The 22,195-nt window shown below is 33.3% G+C and overlaps 1 protein-coding gene across 2 annotated transcripts in view; it reads left to right on the plus strand.

Moving 5' to 3' along the window:
• The window catches only part of LOC138712426 (uncharacterized), a 61,303-nt gene extending 39,754 nt beyond the window's left edge, over positions 1-21,549 (plus strand). For both annotated transcript variants that reach the window (XM_069844230.1, XM_069844231.1), the window contains 2 exons: positions 3,964-4,098; positions 7,736-21,549. In XM_069844230.1, coding sequence (XP_069700331.1) covers positions 3,964-4,098; positions 7,736-8,080 — 480 coding nt within the window. In that variant the 3' untranslated portion in view covers positions 8,081-21,549. The remainder of the gene's footprint in view (positions 1-3,963; positions 4,099-7,735) is intronic.
• The last annotated feature ends 646 nt before the right edge of the window (positions 21,550-22,195 follow it).

The following is a 22,195-nucleotide window of genomic DNA, read 5'->3' on the forward strand; positions in this document are numbered from 1 at the left end:
CCTTTCATTCAAGAACAAGACTCTTTTTTGAGTACTTCACATCTTTCACTGAAAACTCCCAGCTGTACTTCACTTCTGAAGAAACATTGCCAAAAAGGCTTATCTGATCTTAAAAATTCACTCCCCCTTGCAGGGTTTGAACCCATAAACTTCGTATCTAATGGCATTGGCATTCGATGATGAAAAGAAACAAGAACTTACTTTTGTCCATATACTAATGTAAACATTTCCTTCATTCTTGTTTTTACACTAGTGTTAAGTAGATTGTATAAGAAACTTTATCAGTTCTTTCGATCATTTTACCCATTTATTTAGCAGTGGGTTATCTAAGACAATCTTATTCAATTAGGTCTCGTGAATTCGTGGTTACAAACTTTCCAAATTACTTCACAAAATGGGGTGGCAGGAATAGCAAATGAAAAGAAGACAACATAATAATGCGACATATTAGTTTTTACACTTCGCACTTAAGGAACAGACTATAAAGTTAACTTCTTCCAGTTCCCTATCTTATCCCCTTTTTCTCCCTTTGTTGTAGTTACTTACGTTCGTTTTTTCTTTGTCTTTTCTGTTTTCTCTTGTGCTTTCCTCTCCTTTTTTCTCTTCCATTTCAACTTCATATTCTTGTATAGTGCACGGGTACCTCTTGAGACATTATTTTTAGTCCTGTTTGTAGATAAATCTTTTCTAGGAACCAGTGTATTTGTTTTGTCAAAAATTGCACACTATCATTAATCACTCTTATTAGAACTCTCATACTTTTTCTTAGAGTATCATTTCTAATATCTTCTACTTACATGGAACCATATTTATTTCAAAGTTGGACCACTAATACCTTAATCAGTTTAGAGATCATTTTCAGGTTAAATATTTGATACTGGTACTGATGGAATAGTGAAATTAATAAAGTGATTTGAAATGTAACGAGTTTGTAAGAAGCCTTTCTACATGTTGACTATTTTCTAGTGAGCAGTTTTCTGTATGTTGTTGAAACAGTGTTACCAGTTGCCTGTCTTAGTTGTGTTTTATCATTTTGATGTACATTTTTTTTTTCTGTTTATAATTGCTTTATGATGCGCGATCATATGGTTGTAAAACTTGGTGTGTGTAATGAGTAACTCTTTAGAGCAGTGGTATTCAATCTTTTTTGCTAGTGTACCCCCAAAATTAAATTTTTTTTTTACCTCCATACTCTCAAAATGCATTAAACCAATTATTGTCCGCTTGATTCGATAAATTTCATATATTGATAATGAAGGTCAGATGATTGATATACATATCGTAATATCGATTATTAAGTTCTATATTCATATGGGCTTGGCTAAAATGTGTCGTGTTGATTTACTCGGCCATTTGCTTTTTGAGATCACAGCAGAGTTGGATAGCTATTCTAGTTTTTGGCAGAGTTGGTTGAATTTGTGAGACACGAGCTCCTTCATAAAATGGAGTGAACAACTATAACTGATCATGAAAGAGCCCAGCAGTATTCCATTCATGGACTCTACGCTAAGACAGTTTTTTGTAAATTCTGCAATTGCTGCATTGGAGAATAAAGCATTTTCAGAATGTTGTTTGCAAGTACTGTGAACACCAACAAACAATGTTGACAGTGAACGTGTTTTATCACAGCATGGTGCTGTTGTTTCAGACAGACGATGTAATTTGAAGGAGGAAAATGCTGAACTGTTCACAATGTTATCTTTTTGAGAAATGAAAGGTAGAATGCACAAAGTTTCCTTTGGAAAAAAAATAGATGCTAATTTGGAAAAATGTTGATGATAATTTGGAAAAATGTAGTTGCTAATTTCAGAAAAATAGATGCTAATTTTAGAAAAATAGATTATAATTTCAGAAAGTTAGATGCTAATTTCAGAAAAAATAGATGCTAATTTGGAAAAATGTTGATGATAATTTGGAAAAATGTAGTTGCTAATTTCAGAAAAATAGATGCTAATTTTAGAAAAAATAGATTATAATTTCAGAAAGTTAGATGCTAATTTCAGAAAAAATAGATGCTAATTTTAATGAAAATAGATGCTAAAATTCAGGTCCCTATCTATTACAGTATAATATTTACATTTGAATGCATTTCAAAATATATATAAGTGCAGACAGTATGATCAAATTACAATTACATTCTTGAATGAGTTCCCGAATGTTGGTTTGTCGCCAGTGACATTTTTTCTCTTGTAACTGTTTATTGAAATTTGTTAAGTCATTTAATTGATATCACATACAAATAAAAATAATATAAATACTATTCAGTTACTTAGCTGACCAACATTGAGAATAAATTTTAATTATCCACAGTAGTTTTTCGTTGGTCTAAAGTGGCGTTTCCCATGCTTGCCACAGGATCCGAAATTCAGAGATTCAAACCTAGCCAGAAGCAATAAAAATTCATAGCATGACTTGTTTCGGAAGATAATTAAAACTGCACTAGTTTCTCACATGCCAGTGTAAAAAAATTGTATCTTGGGTTCAAATCCAGCTGAAAGTAGTGGATTTTAAGGGTTAATAAAAATCCTTACTATGATTTCTTTCGGAAAGGAAATATAACCAGAGATTCAGATCCCATGTCATGGATTTCTGATACCTAGAAGAATTCTAAGCCAGGCCTTACTGGGCAGTTGTTACTAGTGCCTCCAAGTTCCCTTGTCTTGCAAACCATTATTCCTATAGGCCAACGTCAAGAATGAAATTGTAGACAAGGTGGTGAAGAAGTGTAGAAGGAAATGGGGTGAAGCAAAAGTAAGCATTGTTCAAATGAAACAATAATAAATTTGAAGTTCTTTTATAATTCGCGGGTGCTCGTGTAAAGGGGGTTAAGTATGATTTGGCTAAACTGGGATAAGTACAGATTTCAACTCTCCACAATTACTTTTTTCTTGTGTTAAAGGGGTTAAATCGTTCTTCCATCCATGACGCAGTTATAGTACTCCGTATTTTGTGACAAAGGGGTTTTATTCAGTACCAAAGGAGAGAAGTTTACATACCTTACAATTTGACTTAACCCCCTTTACACGAGCACCTGCGAATTATTGTACATGTATAGATATATCGCTCATTGTGTGGTCACATTTTATATTCTGCAGTATATTCTGCATTCCAGTGAATATTATATGAAATTAATTATTTTATTATACATGTCTATTTCTTTAATTTAGAATTTTTTACTTAATTAAGTTACTTCATTATTGTTACTGAAATTCATTGCACGAATTAAAAATATTGTCGCAGAATAATTTTTTGCAAGAAATTTTCTTGAAACCCTTTTGTAACATTAGTGAATCATACTGCGAAAATGAAGTTGAATCTTGTATGCTTCTGCAGGTACGAGTCCTGTCTTGATACTACAGTTTTAATCCTCTGAAATGGCGAAGAGAATGTGCACTTTTTTATTTTTAGCATTGAGTAATTTTTCATGGTTTTGAATGAGTTTAAATAGAACATTGTTACTTAAAAAAATATCAGTAAATTAGAAGAGCTAGTTTTTCTATGCCACGCTCAAAGTCTAATGCTTCAAATCCTTTCCATCTGGCATATATATATATATTTCGATGTTCTTAGTTATACAAGTTTTTAGGACTTTCCTAATTTATCAACAAAGAAATGATGGAGAGTGGGAAAATGGTTCTTGTGAATGGATAGATGGATGGATATTCAAGGTGGGTATGCAAATAGACGGACAGACAGTTCAATGAGTGAGTGGTTGGATGGATGGGTAGGTATTGCGAATTAATACATAGATTAAACAATTTGTATTTATGATAAATCAAAATATTTTAGACCAACTCTAATTTAAATTAATTCCATAGTATGTAGCAAAATATCGAAGATTCAGATACTAATTCCATATGAGCAGCAGCATGTTGACCCCGAGAATTGTGTTTGACTCAAATTATTCGCAGTAATTCTCTGGTGGATGAAGATTGGGGAGTTGCAATACTTTGTATGTTACAGAATGCGTTGTTCTACGTGAGTGTGAGTGTGCTGTATCTCATTGGTTCATCGCTTGTTATCCATCTCATTCACATGTATCATGAGTCCTATTCCTGGGTTCCCAAGTGGACTCGGGATCAGCTACTAGTCACAGGGGTAAGTTCAATTCTTTCTGTTTTTTTTTTTACTTGTTTGTTTTGTACTTTTGCTCATAAAGAAACCATTGTAGTGTTTTACAGTGTTGATAGCAGAGTAACAGTAACATATATATAACATAAATTGCTGAAAGAAAATTGCTGGTAATGTTGCTCAGTTAAAAAATGAAGGAAATTAATTTGCTAATGTCATAAGCAGTAAGTATCCAGAAGTAGTTTCTGTGCAGAATGACAAAACACAGCTTGCTGTTAATAAAGTTCTACGTCTTCTGGCCTGAAATGTCATGTTCTCATGTCTTAGACTGAAATTGGGAAAGAAATTTTCTCATGAAATTTTGGCAAGTGTATGGGGTTGATACTGACCCAGCATCATGATGAATGTAGGGAGTTGCAGTAGGTAGCGAAATTTCGTTTTGTAAGCCAGCTATAATGGCTGGGGTATCATCGTGGTGACCACTTGCTACTTGATGAACTTTCAACCCTGCTCAGACATGTGGATGTGGTCGATCAGCGTTGGTCCATTATGTGCTGTTGCGCCATGGATTATTGCACTTTTAATATGGGAACCTTTTTTTTTTTAATTTTATCATAACAAAAATACGATAATTTGATTAAGTTTTTATGGCAGCAGCTAGATAATAACTGTAGATTGTCAGCCATGAAGGTTCAAAATAAAGCTTTTTAATTAAATGCTTTTTTCCTGTTACTCAGGTACGTAGTTTTTAACAAACAGAGCAATTAAATAATACGTACTTGTGCTATTAAATGAACTATTTATTCTGAAATAATTTTTATGAAGTATTGTTCATTACCATTTTTTCACTGCTGTCTGAACATCCACATACCCTCCTGTGTCCTGAGACATTTGCTGTTTTATTTTTAAAGTCCAGTATAATTTTACACTTAAAAAATGTCATTGACATGAGAAAAAATGCTGAAAAAATTCTGCAGGTTACAGTTAGGCCCCAAATGCAGGTATATTATATTGTACTTTGGGTATCTGCACATATATCTTGTATGAAGTATACTCTCAGGACTCAGGAGGATATAGGCATCGTCTATTCAATAATCTGATAGTCTGTTCTTTTTTTTAGATTCAGATCTCTCAGCTCCTGATTTATCATTATTCAATAATTTATACAATTTAAACTTATGTTTTAATTAAATTCTAGTATAATGTTCGTGCATACGAGATTTGCCTTAACTATATCTTTCAGGACCAATCCTTTATGATGTTTTCGTATTTTTATTATTTATTTCATTTCCATTTAACCACAATACATGAGTTATGTGCCGTTAGAACATGGCCTATGTAACAGCTGTAAGCACACTGCCTGTCATTCATCGTGGCCTTGATTCTCCTTCAAAACTCAGCATGAGTACTTGCTTTGATACAGGCACATGTTGCGTGTTGAAGTAGGATTTATATTTGCTTCAGTACAGTTTGCTAAGGTGGTAAGTGGTAAAGTAATAAGTGCTATTAGTGTTAGTGTTATTATTATTATTATTATTATAATGCCACAACATAAGTACACTTTAGATAAAAAAAAAATATGTATGATTCTTACATGAAAAAAAACTCATACAGAAGAGTGAGAAAGCGATTTTTAAAGAAATTCCCCAATTGTTTCTGCTCCACACTAAAATACTGCGTAATCATGAAAATATATTAGGACAACAGGATCTGTTGTTGATAAGAAACCACTAGTAAATCACTGTATACTCACAGAGAAGAAACTTGACGAAATTGGAGAAAGATTAGAACAAAGTCCAAAGAAATGTTTCCGACAGCTTGCACAGGAAATAGGAATTTCGGAATAGGAAGCTACCAAACTTTTAAGATTAAATCCTTACAAGATGACTGTTGTTCAGGAATTGCTGACACGTGATAATGTAAGTCGTGTAAATTCTTCTAACTGGATTTTGAATAATGTTAGTAATAGAATGATTGATCCGCATGTAATTTTCTTCACAGACAAAGCATCGTTCCATTTACATTGCCATGTATCAACACAAAATAACAGGTACTAGAGTACAGACAAACCCAATGTTTTACATGAAACAGCATTGCATACGAGAAAATTCAGGTATGGTACACTGTAAATACATGCGCACTGCCTCCTTTCTTTGGACTTGTAAAGTTTCTGTGTGACAAAACTTTTTTCTAAGACCTTACAAATATATGTTTTTGTCAAAAGTTAGGCAAAATGTATAATGGGAACTCTCAAAATTCAGCAAGAAATATAGAATAGGAATAACCTGGATGATTATGCACGTATAAATTGCATGCCACAAGGAATTGTCACGACAGCAATGCTTGTTATTTAGTTGATCTGAAAATTTTTTTCCAGGACTGTTTCCTGCAGAAATGAATTAAAGCTAACACAAAGTAATTTGAAGGTGGATAAGCATAAGGTGTCATAAACAACATGTTATTGGTGTTCACAGTAGCCTTAATCCAAGAAGTTATTGAACCCTACTATGTCTGTACATGATTAAAATGTGTACTTCTGACTTTTGAATGTGGTACAATTGACTGAAGAAAAATATTTTCAGAGTTCCTACACATGATATCATTGTAATAAATGCACTGAAAGATACCGAATCATCATCATCACCATTATAGGCGCTACAGCCTTTTGCAGGCCTTGACTACCCCTACAGTGTGCCTCCATTTGTTCCTATCTTCTGTCTTCCTTTTCCATCCTTGTATTCCTAAAGGTACGGTCACACATCGCTACTTTTGCAGCGCAACTTTTGTACTGCAGCTGCAAAAGTTGCATGTCGTGTTCACACGTAAGCCAAAAGTAGCGCGCTGCATGCTACTTTTTGTGCTGCGCAACCCGAGTGCTGCAAAAGTTGCAACTGGAGGTTGCGAGTCTGTTCACACACAAGGCGCTACTTTTGCAGCTGCAGTCATGCTGCAGGTTTCCATCTCCGTGTTGATTTCTCAATATACATTTTGTGGTTATTATTATTAAGAAACTCATGCGAAAGCTTCCTTATCTATTATGCTTTTCTGTCGTATCTAGTATTCAGAAATTGACATTATTTTTACTATAAAGCTTTTAAAAACGCCTATATATTTAAATGATAACGAACAGTATATTCACGTAATCAATGTTGGCAACCCTCCTGTTTGGAATTACGCTACGGAAAATTTAAAAAATGAATTATATCGTCAGCAATTATGCTCAGACTGTGTTGTGTATTTAATAACCGTTACAAATAATTTATTTTCATCACATTTAACATTAAAATATATCCAAACAATAAAAGTATCATTGGCACATTTGGGTGGTAACACTGGTTGCAACCGCAGCAAAAGTTTCAATAAAACCGATATCAAAAATGCTGCGGCTGCAACCCTGAGAACCCTGTTCACACGTCACTACTTTTAAGCTGCGCGCAGCATGGAAAAGTAGAAAGCAGCAGGTTTGGCAGCCGCTACTTTTCGGGTTGCACCGTTGTTCACACATCGCAGTACAAGAGTTGCGCAGTTTTTTGTATTGCAGCGCTGCAAAAGTAGTGACGTGTGACTGTACCTTAATTCTTTCAAATCTTTTGCTGAAAGGTACCGAATATTTATATAAAAAAAAGTAATCTTAAATGATATAATTTGATAATTGTGTTTTTAGATATTGGGCTACCTGTGTGCCCTTGAGGCATTGCTTCTCTCAATCATCACAAGACGCAGTGCGTTGCAATATAGTCCTGTGGACGAGGACCCCAGTCAAATGACTCTTCAAGAGAGGCGGGACAGGGAACTGCAGCCCATGACAGGGTCTCGGTCTCCATCATCCACATCCTTACAACTCCAAGTTCCTCCCTCAAACCAGCTGCCAACTTCACAGCAGAAACAGCAGCAGCAACAGCAGTGGACTGCTATACCCTCCACATCGGCCCCTCCAGGTAGAGTGTGGCCAGTGGACGATGTCCAGCCGTGTTCTTCCAAATATCCAGACCCTTACACAGTCGCATGATAGTGCGCCACACCCTAGCTCGTTAAACCTTTGCATTGGGTTGCAGCTGTGCTGCTTCCTATAAGGCACCATCGTCGTCACTGCCAGTATGATGATAACGATGCTGGGAGGAAAATCTACTTTTTTAACGTTGTGGCCTTTTGCAGTTCTGGTCAGGCCTGTCACATGGTCAAAGAGTTTGCAGGTCAATGGCCTGGTTCTAAGTAACCTGTCATTAGTGTAGGGCCTTGTGATGAGTGGTAGAGACATTTGTTTAGATGTTATAAGTAGACATCATGATGTTGAAGTAGATTTTGTAGGAGATACTCCTGTTTGTTCTTAAATCTGACTCGAATATGTAGCTATGATTCCATTGTAGCTTAAATTAAGCCTGAGAAGATGAATACTTATTACATCTGATGGTACAAATTCTTTAAAATTCAGGAATCATAAAAAATAAAACCTTCGTCATATTCAGTGACTAATGTAGTGTTACTTTATTAATGTTCAATTACAAAAAAAAAAGTTTTATGAGAGATTAGTAACTTTTAAAAAATAAAACCATTTTAAATGACATGACGTGTCTTTGCTCTTTTGAGAGTTAACTGCTAATTCATTTTTTAAAATAAATAACTAGTTCAAAGATTTTAAAGTTTTTAATGCTGGTATTGATTTTGACAACTAGTTTTCATCATTTTAGATCAACTTAGAAATTTTTGTAATACGATTATCTTGTAAATTTCGATAGTTTAGTAAAAGGGGCATTATTGATCTGATTATCTGAAGTGTCACTTATCCATTCAACATCCTGCAACTCTCTCCAACATATGATGTTATTACTCGAATCGGGAAAGAAATTTAAGTTGAATTTACACGAAAAGGATATAAGCATGGTTCCTTGTACTTTTAAAGTGGTGGCAGGCCTGTCGAAAATTGCTTCGGCCTTGACACGGGTAACAAATCAGTTTTGGTATCAGTGACTCTGATGTTAATTAAAATGGTTGTTGAAAGAAAGTCAGGTAGCTGTTGTGGGTTGCTGAATATAAGCCTGAATGGCAATTTCAAAGAAATGCAATTTTTTGTGTTCTCTGAACACGATGTCCCTCACAGTTAGGTGCAAATTTGCATCGTTCTTGGGTGTAGATGTGTTCGAGTTGTTGACACACTCATGTATTTTGTATATAGAAATATCTGAAACATATAGCTTTCAGGTTATATGGAAATATTGAAGTCATATAATTCAGTTTATATAAAAAGTAAGAATGTTTTGTACTCTCCTGTTATTTTAATTATTGTTTGAAGGTATGCTTTAAGAAAACTTAGTGTTAGGATTTTAAGAATTGTTGTTTCATTCCAGTACTCGTGTTATTTCAGTATTGCATTTAGTACTATGACTTGCAAGTTAACTTATTTTATGCGTGTTGCATTTATAATCTGGAATACATTCTGTGCCAAAATCCATTATTTAGAGATTACGATTGAGGATTTCAGAAGAAACTTTATCTTCAGTGCTTGAAATGGGATTGTTGGTGCAATATTTTGTTTAAACCTGAAGCATGATCATAAATAGAACAGTTATCAATCTCCTGGGGAGAAGAAACACATTTCATACTCTGATGTTTTTTATTAATGCTTCTTGGCACGCAGTGCTACCAAATTAAAATGACAAGGTAGTCAAATTGCTATTTCGCTATCTTTGAATAATTTTTCACTGATAATGGCAGTATTCCCTGTTTTATCTACTTCCATGCTGTCATTGCTTCAAAAATGGGTACAGTACTATGTAATTTTATTTAGTGACATTAAGAATATAGATGTTCATTATACCGTATTTTTCCACAAAATACTGCAGCTGATGTTATATTTTCTGACCAAAGAATTATAATAATCCAGATAAAATTCATAACATACCAAGAAATCATCTGTTGCAGCTTTGGGGTTAGTACAGACAGTGAGAACTTTACAAAACATCTACATAGAATTGAATCTTTCTAGTCTCAAATATACCCATTATGCGAATTGAATCAAGGCATGGACCATGACTATCTGACTAAATAACAATTTGTTGTGAACCAAAAAGCCATCTGTGAGAAATGTTGGATTGCAAGAGGACGAATGGCTTCTTTGCCAATTGTCCAGCATGAGGCATGTGGTTCATTTGGCTAAGTTGATCCATCTATTTCTTCCTTTGTTGATTTTTTTATTTGTTTAAGACTGAATGTTAATGTTGATCTCATTTTTTTTTTTTTTCACAAATAAAATCTGATAAAGCTACAAAGAGAGAACTAAATATTGTTTCAAATCGACTCCATGCAGTCAATGAAATATAGTTCACATTTTCATTTCAAGCAGTATTATTGGTAAGTATCTTCTTCGTCATTTCTTCTTCTAGTGCCGTACTGTTAGTAATGATGTTTTCTTTCCATTTCTGTCTTTTTCTGCACCTCAGTCCATCTTTTCAAGAAATATATACTTAACTCGTTTCTCTTAAAACAACTCATTGTTACTCTGAGTGTACAAATAACAATACTCTGGAAATGCTTTTTATTTAACTACACAAAAGTATATTTATTTTAATTATTTTTCTTATTCTTTTAAACTTTTGCTCATAATTCTGGTACTAATCTTTGTAATATTTTTGCTCTTTTTTAAACATACATATTCATCACAGTACCTTTGAGATATAAAATGTAAGAAGTTCTCCATAATCCATTGTCTGTAAAAACTTTGACAGTACAATGACCAAAGTTCACTTCTTTCATATTCCAGCCGTTAAACCAAGGACAGTAGTTTTCAACTTTCCAGATTCTAAGTAGGATGAAAGATAAATGGGACACTCTTAAGTTAGCACTGTTAAATTTGAAAAATTCAAATTGGTTAGTCCTGCCAACAGTTATTTATAAACATTCTGATTATGACGTTATTTAAAATATTATCAACAGTAATCTCACTAGAGGTTTTGATTTATTTAGAGAAAATCAAAACTCGAGTGGGATTTAATTGACTATTACACGATTAGAAGAAAGTATATACATATTAGAAGAAATAAAGTACTCTTATACAACAAAATATTAATTGACTTACTAAAATACTAAACTGCCTTGAAAATGTATTATTTTACCGTCTCATCATTACAAATATTCTCTAGATGACAGAATTGTGTTATGATGAGCTGTTCTCTTGTTACCAGTTGTGCCAACTATACAGTATTCGTTGAACTCTATGGACGATTACTAGTCAAGAAGGCTTTGTTGATTCAGTTTCAATTTTATTAAAACAGTTGCATTCACCTCAATTATCAATATATATTAAACAATTTCTGATATGTGACTATCCATAATCCCATAGCTACGGCAGAAGCTACAACATAACCTAAATAATGTAAACAAGATAAATGATAGAAAAGTTATAATTAAGTATCATAAAATAAACATGAATAATTTTGAAAGGTACATGCTAGGGAGGTGATAAAAACAAATGCTAGGGAGATGATAAAAATTGTAGGATAAGCGGCCATGATTGATTGAAGCACGTCGTATCATACCTTTTATTGGTCAAAAGTAGTGTGATGTAGTAAAGTGTAATAGTCAATATATGATCATTTGAAGTCATATCAGATACTCAAATAAAATATTGGTGGTTTTGTCATACGAAAATATTCGTCATAATCTGCTTAAAGTCGTAAGACTATTGTTCTTTTTAATAATTATGAAGTACTTCGTTCCTAATTAACACTTGCAGAATGTAATGTTAAATTAGAGGTAAAAATTTTAATTTTTACGTTTTATTATTTAAAGTTCTTTTATTCAGAACTAATAAAATTAGATATTCCATTACAAAGTAGTTGCTTATCTTAACATTTAAATGTCGGTTTGTCCATCTTGTTTGACAGATGTTCTTCTTCTTCCAAGTGTTTTAATATTGCAGCATGTTTTAATGGATTCTGCCTGGAGTCACTCTTTTCGTGCTGTAGCTATTATTGTGCTTGATATTTTATTTTTTTTTTTGTGTGATGTTTCGACATTCTGTTGCTCTCTGATGTCACTTTTTTGATCTAGAACAGCAGTCATCAGCACAGTGCACCCTCGAGATAGTGTCTCTTACTCGCAGATAAGACATTGCACTTGCGTGCATCCATGGCTCCTGGCGGTTATGCTTCCTCCTCCTCCCTTCTGCATGACGGTGCATATTGCAATACATTTCTTACTTGTTACCCATTTCAGCGAGTGCTGACGACCACTGATCTAGAAAATGTATATATTGTTACAGGTGTTACTAGTTTCATTTCTGCTGATATTTTATATTTGGTTGGACATCTTTTTTTTCACTGCAGAAACCATTAATTCCATATTCTTGTCAAAAAATACGATAATATACAGTATTTTATCTTTAATTCCTTTATAATTCACAGTGGCGCATGGTAGCATCGCAATTAAGGTATAATGCTGCAAGGTTGTGGGTTCGATTCCCGATGAGGTCATGAATTTTCTCTATTGATCTAAGCCTTCCAGCCGCACTATGACCCTGGAGTTTACTCAGCCTCCAACAGAAATGATTACCATGCTAGTTCCTTGGGAGTAAAGATGGCAGTTATGTAGGGCTGATATCACCGTTGCCATTAATGCCTATTATCTGTACAGATTCTCCTGCTGCACTATGGGCCTTCATGGCCTGTAATGTAGATGACTTTATCTAAATTTTGTATATAATATATAAAGTTTTCACCACGTTGTAAAAAGGTTCAAATTGTGTGCTGCTTATCTATGAGTAGTTGCTGCAGATAGTACAAACGAATTATAATATACTGTAAATAAGTTGTAGTAAAGCTATGTTATCCACTTTTCATTACTCATATGCTTAATTAAATTTATGTAAGAAAATAAGGAAAACTACGCAACACTACCTTATGAAGTACAGACACACATTGTCTGCAACCCGTGTTGTTGTTAAAATAATGAATACAATAACAAGTAGTCTTTTATAAGCTGGTAAGAGCTTACCTGTTAATTGCACAGTCATACCTGAAGAAATACAGAGCGTTCGCCTACGGGTGGGGCCAGGAAAGCGGCCTGCCTGCGGTGTCGCTTGCGGGAATCGTCTATCGGTAATCTTCCACTTTCTATACTATACTCTGTAGGGTTTTAATTTTAAAAGTTTAGCAGCAGTAAAGACTGATGTTTTTGAAACACTAACTTTCTGTGAAACACTTCTTAGAGACTTATTAGGAGAGCGTGTAAATGATGCACTGATTTGATCAATTTTTTCTTCCGTCAATACTCTTTGTTTTCGCTTAGGAATTGTAGGATTTATCGACCCTGTTGTCCTTAATTTGTTAACAGGACGTCTAACAGTTTCTCTACCCTGAATTGGAGCACCTGAATATTTCACTTCAAATTGCCTACGCACTTCTCTACATGACTCTGTTTTCACATATGCATTATACATAAAAAAAAACTCCCTGTTCAAGCGTGAATTTTGCGTTTTGCATTGTTAATAAATTTTACACACACGCTGAATATTTAAGCAACTGTGTCAAGAAACTGCACTGTACGTGTTAAATACTGCAACATCTGGCTCACAACTGATAACTTGTCGACCTTGATTGTCGAGCGTGTCTCAACAACTGCGCGCACAAAGTGGCATATCAGTACATGCCACTTTCCTGGCCTCACCCATAGGCGAACGCTCTGTATTTTAAGCTCTGCAGTGACAGAAGTTATCTTCTTACCAAAAACCACCGAATGTAGCAAGGAGATTCCATTTACATTTATTTTATCAATTTATTTATTTAGTTATTTATTTATTTAGTTATTTATTTATTTATTTATTTATTTGTGTCTCTGTTTATTATATACATATTATTTGCTCATCTTTTCTTATTTATTTATTATGAAGACATTTGACTTTCAACAGAGATTATGTGTCTGGGATGAAATTTTCTTGTGTGGCTCTACTCCTCAGACCAGTAACAGTAAATTTCTTTGTTTATTGGTTAAGTTGAGGAGACTAGACGAAGTGATGAAGCAAATATGGTGAAAGCATAATCGTGAATTGTTTCAAATTCGAGCAGTTTCAAAAAGTTGAAAAAATAAGTTAGTTATATGAGAAATACATGACAGAATAATAAGTGTAATATTACACATTGGATACTAGAATAGGTGCCACAGTTGTTATTTGCATGCAGTTACTTACTTTTTATCAATTGTAATTTAATTTTCTTTTCTTTTTTAATAATTTATAAGCCTCGAAATGTGTTCCTGTAAAGCTTGACATAAAATATCTCTTAGTGACATGAATTCTTCTTATACTGTAAGGTGTTCACTTAAAAGTTAACCTAATCTATAGGGATTAAATAAGCAGACCAATGACAATCATTTTTATTTAAATTAGCTTTTCCAATAGTTGGGTTCTTTTACATCTATCATTGATCATCAGATGTATGGACACATCACATTAACAGCATAACTTTGCTTATCCGTTAATTTTTGACGTAGAATACGTCTTTTCTTGCGTCACGTATGCATAGGATCCATGGTGAAACAAAAAATGGCAGAATTTTAAATTCTTACTGTAACAAGACTGAGCCACACCCGAATTCTAATGTTATTAGTAGTTAGGCCATGAACTAATGTAACCTGTGCGACCATGTCTATGATGCCTTCTTCCTTTGCTTCGGGTATGAGGGCACCCAATTTGTGTGTAAATTTAGCAGTGCCGTGCAGCCTCTCTCAGTAATATCTCTGCATTGAGAGCAGCTACAAACCTGAGCGACTACACTTTTGATTTGTAATCGTGAGTTCTGCAATTATAAAGTGATAATAATAGACATGTACAATATACTTTGGATGAACCATAGTGAAAAATTTATGAGCTGGGACTAATTTCGGAATTTTGCTTATAAACATATTATGTAAGCCATAAAATCAAGGTGACTGTGTGATACATTTGTTTTTACTTAGAATTTATAACATTCTTATATATTGTTTGCTATATTTTACATATTTTTATATATTTTTAATTTTATTTATTTATTTTATTTATTTATTTATTTGTGTATTTATTTATGTTTTTAGCAGAACATTGTATACTGAACTGATTGTTGGATTTTACTTCCAAATGGAAGTGATAACTCACAACACATACAATCACGCATCACATGGAGAGGCATACATAAATAATGCCTATCTATTGGTTTATTTGGTTCGTTTGTTGCAACAGATACATGTCAGTATATTTTCTATAATTTTCTTCCACTATTCAAAGCTTTGGTTTCTCTGGTAGTGGTATTATTCTTTTACGTAATACTGTATATAATATTTTGTTGCTTTGTATTTACGGAAGTAGACCTGTTCATTGATTTGCTGTTTTCTGTCGCCTTTGAGAATGCTTCTAACTTTAATTGTAGTTATTTCTCCGATGTATGTAATTGATATGTACCCTCTTCTTTCCTTGGATAAATAGCTGTTATACATTCCTATCCTTTCGAATCCAAACCATTACCACTACCACTACCAGCACAATCACTACCACCACCACCGTTACATTGTTTATTATGCATGTAATGCTTGTGAATTTAAATTATATTTAATTTATTGAAATTACAATTCATTAGCTTAAATAAAGTGAGTACCCATGTTAAATCTTTCGTACACTACTTTTAATACTTGAATATAAATAATTGATTAAATGGCGATCTTACTCGTGTTAATTATGTGTTGCTTACATAATTAATACGAGTAAGATCGTCAATTAATCATTTATTTAAACTGAGTACCTACAGTATTTGTTTATTTCATTGAAATATAATATTTTACTAACACTTAGCCTGGCAATATTTAACTCTTGAATATACAGGGTGAATCGTAAGTAATGTCGTTAATGTCTGAGTGTTATTCTTTTAGATATTTAAAACAAAACAGTTTAATAAAATTTTGCTCGTTTTTGCTTCCTTTTCGAGATACATACACATACACAGTTTTCTGCCTTCCTCTTTTTCTCTGCATATGTTCCATATATCTTAATGTCGCCTATCATCTGATATGTTCTTCTGCCCGAACTCTTTTCTCCTTCACCATTTCATCCTTCAGTAGGCAGTTTCTGCTCAACCAGTTACTCAACCAATTCCATTTTCTCTTTCTGTTCAGTTTCAGCATTATTCTTTCTTCACCCACTCTTTCCAACACAGCTTCATTTCTTATTCTGTCTGTCCATTTCACATGCTCCATTCTTCTCCATACCCACATTTCAAATGCTTCTAGTTGCTTCTCTTCACTTCGTCGTAATGTCCATGTTTCTGCCCCATACAATACCACACTCCACACAAAGCACTTCACTAGTATCTTGCTTAGTTCTTTTTCTAGAGTCCGCAGAAGATGCTCCTTTTTCTATTAAACACTTCCTTTACCATTGCTATCCTCCTTTTGACTTCCTCACAACAGCTCATGTCGTCCACCACTGTGGAGTAATGTTTAGCATGCCTCACTGTGAAACGAGCGGGCTCGGGTTCAAATCCTGGTTGGGACAAGTTAGGCCTACCTAGTTGAGTTTTTTCTCGGGGTTTTCCCTCAACCAATAAGAGCAAATGTTGGATAACTTTCGGCGCTGTATCCAGGACTCATTTTGCTGGCATTATCACCTTCATATATCATTCAGACGCTATATAACCATAGCAGTTCGTGGTACATTAAATCATATCTTCCTTTTCTGTCTAGATCCTCTACTTCTTTACATTTCTCTTTCATCCAGTCTTCCTTCGCCTTATTAGTTTCCCTTCTTAGTTCGTTGTTAAGTTTCGTGTAGTTTCTTATACCTTCTTCTGTGTTGACGTTTTTCCATTTTCTCCCTTCCTACATCTTCTCCAATATTTTCCCTGAGATTCAAGGTCTCTTAATTCTCACACCTTCTCTGTATCCTATTGTTTCTTCTGGTGTTATCTGCATACAGCTTTTTAGATGAGTCCAGTACTCATTACTATTCTCAGGTATGGCTTTCTCTTGAAAATTTCACATTTTCTTCTTTTCTCTTTTTGTTCTTCAGTTTTTTCACATTCAATTTCTTCGGCATCTGTCTTCCTCTTATCTTCAGACTGATATCTACTTCGCCTATCAGGAAGACATGATCTGAGTTAATATCCACTCTTGGTAAAGTCTTTGCATTTTTAAAGCAATTTCTGAATCTTTCTTGTACCAGTATATAGTGTGTCTGATATCTGCTTTCGTCCCTTGGCCATGTCCATGTGTATCTTCTTCGTTTATGTTGTTGGAATAATGTATTTCCAACAACCATTGCATTTCTTTTACAGAAATTCACCAAAGATTCCCAATCCATATTTCCCAACTGTTCTTCCATCTTGTCCTCCTAGTACTGCGTTTCAGTTACCCATTAGGATTATGAATGCTCCCTTCTCCTTTTCGAGATAAAAATTGTTTTATATGAAACATTTCATAGTGTGTTTTGGGAAAGTCGTTTATTTTAATTTCAATATACTCTGTCAATTTAAGATAGATGTGTATTATGATAATGAATTATTGAAAGAATTTTAGTTTCATCCTTTAAATGTGCAGAAATTTTATCGAAAGAAATGTAACATTGTAAAAATTCCTTTGTGCGAGATCGTGGGTATTTGCTTGATTTCCGCACAAAACCAATCCGCGGAAAGTCTAAAATTCCACATTCAGTATTCCCAACCTAACACACATAACAATTTCCCTCTTCTTACCGCTTAAGTGACATATTGATTTTACTGCTTTAGGCTTTTAACATATTATTTTTAGAGACGTTCAATATAGTAATGATTATAAATTGGAAACTTACCACTGCAATTTCACCTAAATTGCACTGTTAATTATTGTTTTTAAATATTTGCAAAAATTAAGTAAACTCTACAACTCCACTAAAGTTACTGCATTCGTGATGCAAGTAACATTAAGGAAGCCATGAAAAAATCAACAAGATTCCAGACTCATCATAGACTGGGGGGAAAAAAAAGACAGACGTATATCACGGCCTGCTGGAGTATAGTAAACACAGAAAACATTTTAAAGCAACAATGTTGAAGATAGATATTTTTGTTTTGCAAATTTGCCGTCATTGAACAGAAACCAAGATGGAGATTTCATTGCAACTAATTAGAAATTCCTCTTTCAGGTATGTAATAAACGATCTTTGCACAAAATAATGTACGATACACGAGCGGTATGTTTTCTTTCAATTCTCGGAAATTAAAAAAGCTCAACTACGTTTTGCTTTTTCAAACTTTTCCTCGAATATGAAAACTTCAACATACCGCTCTTGTAACGCATAATACTATTGCAGAACAAAAGTTACATTTGTTTGGATCAAATTTCTGCACATTTAAAGGACAAAACTAAAATTCTTTCAATTATTTATTATCATAATATAGTACTCTCTTAAATTGACTGGGCATATTGGGAATTAAATCAATGACTTTCCCAAAATATGCTATGAAATGTTATATATAAAACAATTTTTATCTCGAAAAGGAAGTAAAAAGAAGCAAAATTGTATTAAACTTTTTTGTTTGAAATATCTAAAAAAAATAACCTGAAATTAATGAAATTACTTATGGTACACCCTGTATATGCAGTGAAGAACGTTAGGAACTTGCTCTGAAACAGAATAAGTAACTTGATCATTTTGCGTGAAAGTGTGAATAGTTTACGCACAAAAATGCAAATACCATTGTACATTCTAATTAAAAATACATTACTTACCATAAGAACCTGAGTCCAACATTATAAAAAAAACCATCTATCCACAATTAAATACAAATTCAATGTGTGTAATTGTGTCTTATTTCATATAGATACCACATGAATGATTATAAACTTATTTGCGAGATTCTTCTCGTGGGAAAGTTATCTTAATAAAATTCAGAAAAAAAATTGATATCTGAACCCATATCGTACTAAAACTGAAAGTGTTATAGTGGCATATATTAGGTATAATATTTTATTGCTTCAGTATTCTGTTACATATCCTTGGCAGTTTGCTGTATTCTGGATTCTTGGAGTTGGTTATGTATATTACGGGTGTGGCAATATACAAATTAAGATTGGCAAAACTAGTTGAAGGGACAGTTGATTGTAATGCAGGGTTTCACATTTGACGAAAATAAGAGAATATTGTTGAAGTAAATGAACAATGCACATGAAAAAGTACAATCATTATAGATCATTACCTTATTCGTGGATGGAGTAACATGAAATATGTACAAATCAGAGAGGGAATGTATTGCACGTGTCAAGAAGGATGCAAATTATAAATGTTGGCAGCTTACAGAATATCACAAAGATTGTGTAGGGAATAACATTGTAAATATGACGTAAATAATAACATTAAATATGTAAATTAGGGAATATAAACATTTTGGTAAATAATTCATTGCAATTTAGATTTTTGACTGTTGTCATTAAAATTAGTGTCAATTGCAGTTTTGTAATACATATTTATATGAAATAGAAATGAAAAATTTTAATCTATTTATTCCGGAAGGAAATTTCTTACAACATTCAGTAAGTTGCCCTTGTATCTTTGTGAGGGATATTTTGTGATGTTAGAATGTTATTTGTTAGGGTTGTTCTTGGTTGTACAGTCACAGAAAAATAGCTCAATTTTACACTGATGTTTCAGTTAATTTATGAACACATTTTTTTCCCCCTTTCTACTAGATGTCTTATTCATAATATATTTATTTTTGTTAATTTATTTGTTGTATATGTACCTTTAGAGATGTCCATACATTGTATTTTTAATATATCATTCTGCATACAAAACCTTACTTTATTTGGTATTTCCACTGTATTTTAAATGGAGTAAAATACTCTCCAGAATGAAGGAGGAGATCTGTATGGATCTTGTAAATTGATCGGAGTTTTTTTTTTTTTAACTTATTGTACAATTCAAACTTCGGATAACATTGTACAAAGCCTTGATCTATCTGCAACAATGTAATTATATTCCTAAGTATTTTAAATACTACATACACCGAGTAATATATTGTATTGGGATGTTTGTATCTGGGTAACTTTTTTTTAGTAATTTTCTAAATTTGATATCTCAAAAAACAGTAACTTCAGTATTATGTATATAATGTATTCCTTTAACATACGAATTTATTAAATGAGATTGATTGGTTAGTCCATGTATGGTTATGTAGACCTTCCTAACAGTGTCGAATTGAGTTTCTGAAATGGGGGCATCAGTAAGATGAAATGCATTATTCCTGATTATGGAATCTGGGGATAGGCGAGGGTGTTACAGGGTTGAATTTTCCTTACGCAAGTAAATTTTTCCTTTCTCTTTTTTCTGCCCCATAACATATGATACCATACATGGATCTCAAATTTACTTCCGTGCTAAGGGTTTTATCACATAACAAATTCATTGTTCTCAGCGAATTTGAATCTTTGTATCTCGAATCTACAGGAAACATTGTAATCACCTTTGAGGAATATTGTTTATTAAAGCAGGAGAAAGTTGCAAGTTCTCAACAAAAATAACTGTCTGCATGTTAAAAAATGAGGGGTTGGTGTATTAGACATCAATTACAGTATTCATGTACATTCAAAGATTTCATTTTTATCTTTGGCCAAAGGTTCTCATAATGACAAAGCATTTTCATTATGCTCTAAGCATATGAACTGAACTTTACATAACTTAGATGAAGAAAAAGATTCCATAGTTTTCTCCTCCTCCAGTTATCAATATGACATACGTACAGTTTTTCAAACTGTATTGGGTCATTTTTGTTCCAAGAGATGTGTTAGTGGAAAAGTGTAAGATTTGACATGTTATGGTTGTGGTATTCTAAGAATTAGGTAGATCAGACATATCTGTACTGGGAGTACAATCTTCAAAATTCAAAACTTCTGACTGGGGAAAGGAAAGGTAATTTACTTCAATCCCATGGTCATTGTTTTATTCTCATGAATTATTTAACATTTTAAATACAATGCCTGTCTGTTACAACACATTATCTGTCACATTTTTATGTATATTTATTCACATTTACTTGGCATAGAGGTCACTAGCATAGAAGCATCTGTCCATGCCATCTGTATTTCTTATACTTAGCCAGACGTGGAAGATGACATCAGAGGGTTAAACAAATAATGATAACAAATTAGCAGTTTGGGAAGAAAGTATTTGTAGCCTTGATTAAGTTTTTGGCCTGATATTGAATGAGACTAAGAAAAACTTCCAGCCTGGTTTGTATTCCTTTGAATCTGGTTCACAGAAAACTATGTTAGGATGCTTTGATAATAACCTGAAATTTTCGAGGTATCTTGTGTAATGTCTGTGATATACATATATAAATATATACATATATTTGTTTTGGCTGGACAAATGCATTAGCACAAATAGTAACACATTACGATTTATATTTACCTTTGGGGTTTAAAATTTTTCAAACATTTACAAAACAGAAAGATTCTTGAAGTGAAACAATGCTATCAATAAACGAGTATTTTAAGTATCATGTACCAGTTATTTATTATAGTACATAGGAAAGAAAATGACGTACATACCAAAGGCCAACATGTGACCTGCTGTCGATGTACATTATCTAATAGCAGAATCATAAAAATTCAGATTTAATAGAATCTGAAGCAAGAAGACGTTCGCTGACCACTAGTTGAGTAATCTTATGGCTTGGAGCTGAGTCATATTTGTGTCCTGTTCCTCGGTAAGTTGTTCGCTAGATTATAGTACATTTTCTAAGAAACTAACGTGAGTAATGCCACTATACTTCATCATTGCCTTATTGTTGTAGTTTCACAGTGAAGCACATTGTACTAAATCACAACATTGATTCATTAACAGTTGCTATCTTGACAGAGAAGTCGGTATGCTGGTTATGATTATTTTGAATAGAAATCCACGTCTTCATCTCACTACTTAAAGAAATGCCATCCCAATATTGCTGCATAAATATTTGTATCAGGTTGACTATTTTCAAAGCATTAAGAAGCTATTTTGCATGAGAAGAAAGGGATCTGTGCACATAGACAAAAGAATTAAGGATGTAAGTATTCTTATCAAAATTTTCCAGTAATGGTAGCCACTGAATACATTATGATCAGAGTTTTGCATTCTAGAGAATTTTGGATTAGA

The sequence above is a fragment of the Periplaneta americana genome, chromosome 13, assembly GCF_040183065.1.
Source record: "Periplaneta americana isolate PAMFEO1 chromosome 13, P.americana_PAMFEO1_priV1, whole genome shotgun sequence".
NCBI lineage: Eukaryota > Metazoa > Arthropoda > Insecta > Blattodea > Blattidae > Periplaneta > Periplaneta americana.